The sequence below is a fragment of the Sinocyclocheilus anshuiensis genome, unplaced genomic scaffold (assembly GCF_001515605.1).
Source record: "Sinocyclocheilus anshuiensis isolate Anshui unplaced genomic scaffold, SAMN03320099.WGS_v1.1 scaffold1980, whole genome shotgun sequence".
NCBI classification, from domain to species: domain Eukaryota; kingdom Metazoa; phylum Chordata; class Actinopteri; order Cypriniformes; family Cyprinidae; genus Sinocyclocheilus; species Sinocyclocheilus anshuiensis.
This window is the reverse complement of record NW_015557235.1, coordinates 325,971-331,688: the sequence shown is the minus strand read 5'-3', so window position 1 is coordinate 331,688 and position 5,718 is coordinate 325,971. Positions and strand designations below refer to the sequence as shown.

The following is a 5,718-nucleotide window of genomic DNA, read 5'->3' as shown; positions in this document are numbered from 1 at the left end:
AAAAAAAAAAAACATATTATTTTTTTATATTATATTAAAAAATTATTATCAATATTATATGATTATACAGTTTATGCTAAAAGCAATACAACATTGTTTATAAATCTACCAAAATTCATGAAGTAATTTCAAACTCTGAAGCAAAAACCATTACGCCTATGGAATGTCCCCATAATTCACAAAAACAAACCTGTGTGTGTGTGTGTGTGTGTGTTTAGCATGGATGAAACTTGGTTTTGGCCAGTCAGCATCCAAGACCAGAAATATCTCTGTTTAACTTACTTTAAGGATCATTTACATTTTTTAACTGGAAAGACAACATAATGTTTAGGAGTAGGAATTTAATTATTTATTTATTTATCTGCAGTAAAGAGGAAGAGGGAAAAAACAGCCAGCCAGCTAGTGGCAGTACACACCTGGTCAACGTTCGGGAAGAAGACTGATTGAAAAGAGAACAAGATGGGCTGACGTGGCGTGTGTGGCTCTAGTTCTCAAGCATCTGTGTACTTTGGCTGTTCTGTGGTCAAAATGCTGCACGTCAGCGGAGGAGATGAAAATAGGAATTTTTCAAATGTGTAGAATGTGCTTGAGAAACGGCTGTGTGTTTGTATTGGCACAGCAAGTTGGTGTGCTATCAGCTGCACGGGCTCGGCCCGACTAGACGGAGTCACGGGTCATTACAGAATATCATGTGAGATTTAGTGTCCGTCTGAAATGCAGTCCCCAGATGTTTGTTTATGTGTGTATGCAAAAACAGACTCAAACAGTCCCACCGGTCTAGGCTCTGTATTTACGTTTGTTGCAAATTTAATGATGCATGTTATTCATCAATATCCTTACACAAGTGCTAAATATGGCAAATTGTGAATTTTTAATTAATTAATTAATTTTTCTATTTAAACGGCATGGATAAATGTATCTTTGTATTTGTGTGCAGGGAAAGAAGCACTGTGCGTCATTCCTGTGAAAAACATCCTTGGTGTCGAGAAACTGGAAGAAAGTGCCTTTAACCGCAAAAACGTGAGTAGCTCAGTTGTATTTATGCTCTTTGTGTGTGTGTGTGTGTGTGTGTGTGTGTGTGTGTGTGTGTGTGTGTGGGTAGGTGTTTATCTATGTTTCTATATCTCAACTGGTATAGCATGGCGCTAGCAACGCAAAGGTCATGGGTTTCATTCCCAGGGGACAAACATACAAATGAAATTGAAAATTGTGTGTTGCTTTGGATAAAAGTGTCTGCAAACTTACAGTATGTAGAACATGCAACATATAAAGTACTTTTCAAAAGTTTGTAATAATTATGCACACAGGACATAATTATTTTTTTTAAAAGCTGCAGTCCGTAACTTTTGGCGCTCTAGCGGTTAATAAACAGAACTGCGTGTATCTTGCGGAAGAACATTGTAGCCGGAGCTACTTCTCTCGGTTTATGTCTATGATGAATCACGCAGGTACTGGGCTACTCCGCAGCGGTTCCACCAGTACCAGTCTGAGCTAGTCTAAATAATCAAAAAAGTATTCAGCAGTAATATTATGACAATTATAATGATTTCTGAAGGACACTGAAGACTGGAGTAATGATACTGAAAATTTAGCTTTGCATCACAAGAGTAAATTACATTTTAAAATATATTAAAAATGGAAAACAGTTTTTTTATATTGCAATAATATTTCACAGTTTTACATTTTTTACTGTATTCCTGATCAAATAAATTCAGCCTTGGTAACATTTTTCGAAAACATTAAAAAATGTAATTATTCCAAACTTTTGACATTTAGCGTATGTGTAATATCCCCCTTTCCCACTATTTGTTTTGCAGATGTTTCAGGTAATCCATTCAGAGAAGCCTCTGTACGTGCAGGCGGGGAACTGCGTGGAGACCAACAGCTGGATCGAGGTACTGAGTCAGGTCAGCCGCTGTAACCCGGGACGGCTCAGCACGTTTCACCCGTCTGCTTACGTGGGTGGATCCTGGTTATGCTGTAAGGAACTCAATGAGAACACCCCTGGCTGCAAACCCTGCACTGCGTAAGATATCTTATTAATACATTCACATTTGATCGCTTTATCAAATGTGTTCACGTTCTTGTTTTTGATGTCTGATTCTGTCTTATAGGACAGTGTTGGCTAATATTCAACTGGACATCGACTGTGACAGAGAAACAGAACGAATCTTCTCCTTCTTCTCCTCCAACCGCTCCAGACTACAGAAGATGGAGGGTGTGTATAGCCTACAACAATATAAAATCAAAACGGGCCAAATGTACTTTCTTAATACACATGTTTGTGATTCATCAGTGTATGTTTTCATAATATTTTATCAAAATGTACTTTCTCCACTACTGAAAAAATAGTTTCTTGTCTATTGATGTAACAATGACTTATGAAATAGCAGCTAATGTCAAATCATTTCAGTTGATCCAGGATATTTCCTGCTCAATTTTCAGTTTCACTCAGAAACAGTGAAATGTTTGAACTCACTTTTGTATTATTGAACACAGTCATTTTTATTACTACCAGTTTCTAATTTTTTTACATAGCAATAAAGTTGGTTTCATTTGTCTGTGTCTACAGATGCCTGTGCCGGTATGTCAGTGTATCTTGGGCAGCAGGAGGAGTGTTCAGCCTTCACCATACAGGACCCTAAAGAGACCTTCCGTACTATTAAAGAGCTCGGAGAAGTACTGGACGATCTGCAGGCTCAACACGACTCAAAGGGAGCACTAACTGATGAACCAGGCACTATGTAAGACACCCAAAATCTGTTAAAATTGGCATGAATTAAGACATCACATTTGCAAAGTGCAAAATGTGAATTGTAATATAGATTTTTTTTTTAAATCATTAATTTTATATATTATTTTTAATTATTTTATTAAAAGAATAGTTCACCCAAAACAAACATTTGCTGAAAATGTACTCACCCTCAGGCCATGTACAGTAGATGAGTAGATGTTTCTTCATTGGAACAGATTTTGAGAACATTTGCATTATATCACTTGCTCACCATTGGATCCTTTGCAGTGAATGGGTGCCGTCAGAACGAGAGTCCAAACACCTGATAAAAACAACACAATGATCCACCAGTAATCCACATGACTCCAGTCCATCAATTAATGTCTTGTGAAGGGAAAAGCTGCATGTTTGTAATAAATAAATCCATCACCATTGCTTCTGGCTAAGAGTCCTCTATCCATAGTATTGCTTTCTCCAGTGAAAAAGTCTTCTTGTCTAAATCAGGAGAGAATATGTTCAGATAAAGCACCATTTACAAGTAAAAACAGTCAAAACATTTTTGGTCCCACTTTATATTAGGTGGCATTAATATGTACTTACATTTAAATTAGTCATCTGATACAATGCACTTATTGTGTACATACATACATGTTTTTACATTGTACTTATATTTAAAAATACCTTCATGTAATTACATAATTACATTTATAATTACACTGTTGACTTACATCTTAACCCACCCTTAAACCTACCCATACCACCAAACCTGTCGCTAACCTTACCCGTATCCCACCTCAATAGCAGCAGTATTGCAATATGAAAACAACATTGTACTTCTTTTTTTAATGTAGTAGTTGTGGCCACCTAATATAAAGTGATGTGTGAGCACAACAGGGGATAGACTTTTTCACTAGAGGAAGCAATATTATGGATTATGGACTCTATACTATTTTGGCCAGATGCGATGGTTTAAAATTAAAACGCAAACGCTCTTAAAGTGGTACTTAAGTTGCTGTCTGTTCATGAAGTGCTGAAATGTCATTGACATTTCCTAAATTTACATATTATTGCTCTTTTGTTGACTTTGATTGCTTCTGGTGTCCTCATTTGTAAGTCGCTTTGGATAAAATATTTACTTATATTTAGCTACGCTTCAGGGACATTCACCAATCAAGCGGTGCTCTTTGATCCTCAAAGTAATATCGATGACAGCAATGCTGCTCAATACTGCAGTGCTGGCAAGAACAGCTCTGGATATCAAGAAGAAAAGGTTGCAAAATAAAAGTAAATTATTAAGGTTGTTCTCTTTTATTTGGCCATATTATGTGGGTTGGCCACCGGGCCTCAGTGGCTTTCTTCTAGGACAGATAAAAGGGAGCCTGGATGAATTTAAAATGCGCACAAAAGGAACAACGGTATCACTTTGCCAACATTTTTTTTTATTATTATTCTCATAAATCAGTCAGTTAACCAAGTTGGAGTCTATTTCAACATTTTATTACTGTTTTGACATAAGGTTTGAGGTACAGATGTTTTTTGTGGAATAGGTGGAAATTTTATTCTCAAAATATTATGACTTTAATCTTGAAATATTAGATTTATATATTTTGATGTGCCACTAAAATGCTGTTGCAAGAAACAAACTCATCTACATCTTGGCTGGCAAATACATTTAAAAGTACATTTTCAGCAAACATTTTTCGTTAAAAAGTACTAAATCAAAATCCCCCCCCCCAAAAAGCTATTAGACAAAATTTTGTCTTGTGTGTGTGGGTATATGTGCAGCAAAATTGTTTGACATTCTTTTTACTTTAATTTATAGGGAGAATCCTATAGTTGGAAAGACAGCGTAACATTGTGACTGCAGGACCAGGTGGTACTGACACAGCCACACAAGCAGAGGGCGCTGTGTTTGTCGACATAGAGGAGCACAACAGCGCTCTGATTATGCTCAGAGAAGTGCTGCCGTTCCACATGTGACCGAGCCTGTCTGGAGTTACAGTGTACTTAGAAGAATTTGGCCAGTCAGGAGTCCAGTGGTGTATCCGTGAGTTGCTATCATTGGAAAAATCTAGCTCTTTTCTCTGTGTGCTCTGTCTTCTATCAGTTTTTAAGATCGTTTCGAAACCTCAATCGCCAGTCCGCACAGTAAGAAAAGATTGCAATCACCTCTTATCCCATTCCTAAACAGGCTGTGAAAGTCCAGACACCAGAGTTTGTCTGAGAAATTATAGCTGCTAAAATAGTCTTTGAAAGAACTCAACCTTCACATATTTCTTTATTAACCGTCAGTTTTTCAGACTACTGGTCGTCTGATGTTTTGACAAGTAAAATAACCATGTCTTAAAGGGAATCTTCGTTGTTCTTTATAGTTATAGTATCATCCCTCTCACCCATCCCTTTGAGTGTGTGCATGGTTTTCTATCTGTAGTGGATAGAATTAATCTGCCTTATACTTACAATCCCACACTTGTGTATGAATTAGGGACTAATGCAGAAGCACTTTAGATATTTGGAATATTCCAGATGAAATTGTTTTAGATACGTCGTATCAACCTTTTTTCCCGATATTGATCAGTTACATGATCAACTCTTGTGTAATGTTCTGTAGATAACGTTCATATCCTGTAGATTTTTACCAGCTATTTTTCTTAACGCCAAATATGTTGTTTTGTAGGTTTTCATGACTTGAAAATGGTATACATGTAGTTTTTTTTTTAAATACAGAACTTTTAAAAAAGGAAAATGGCTATCTATATTTCATGGACGTACATTTTGGGAGCGTCAAACATTTTGATAAACACGAAGAAGATTTCATTCAATCAATCTTTGTCATTTTTTCCCCATACAAACAATGACAAATGTTTGGATATTTTATAGTATGCTATGTTCCAAAAACCTAGTGAGCTGCCTACAAAAGATGGCATTTTAAGGCACCAAAATTGTGCTCACAAAACAAAGGCTGTTCAGCAAAATCAAATTAT

The 5,718-nt window shown here is 36.5% G+C and overlaps 1 protein-coding gene across 1 annotated transcript in view; it reads left to right on the top strand.

The window, feature by feature from the left end:
- Positions 1 to 5,386, top strand: part of LOC107679023 (ras GTPase-activating protein 2-like) — a 47,972-nt gene extending 42,586 nt beyond the window's left edge. The window contains 5 exon segments of the mRNA XM_016474436.1: positions 938 to 1,020; positions 1,818 to 2,026; positions 2,115 to 2,218; positions 2,573 to 2,744; positions 4,557 to 5,386. Coding sequence (XP_016329922.1) covers positions 938 to 1,020; positions 1,818 to 2,026; positions 2,115 to 2,218; positions 2,573 to 2,744; positions 4,557 to 4,587 — 599 coding nt within the window. The 3' untranslated portion in view covers positions 4,588 to 5,386.
- The last annotated feature ends 332 nt before the right edge of the window (positions 5,387 to 5,718 follow it).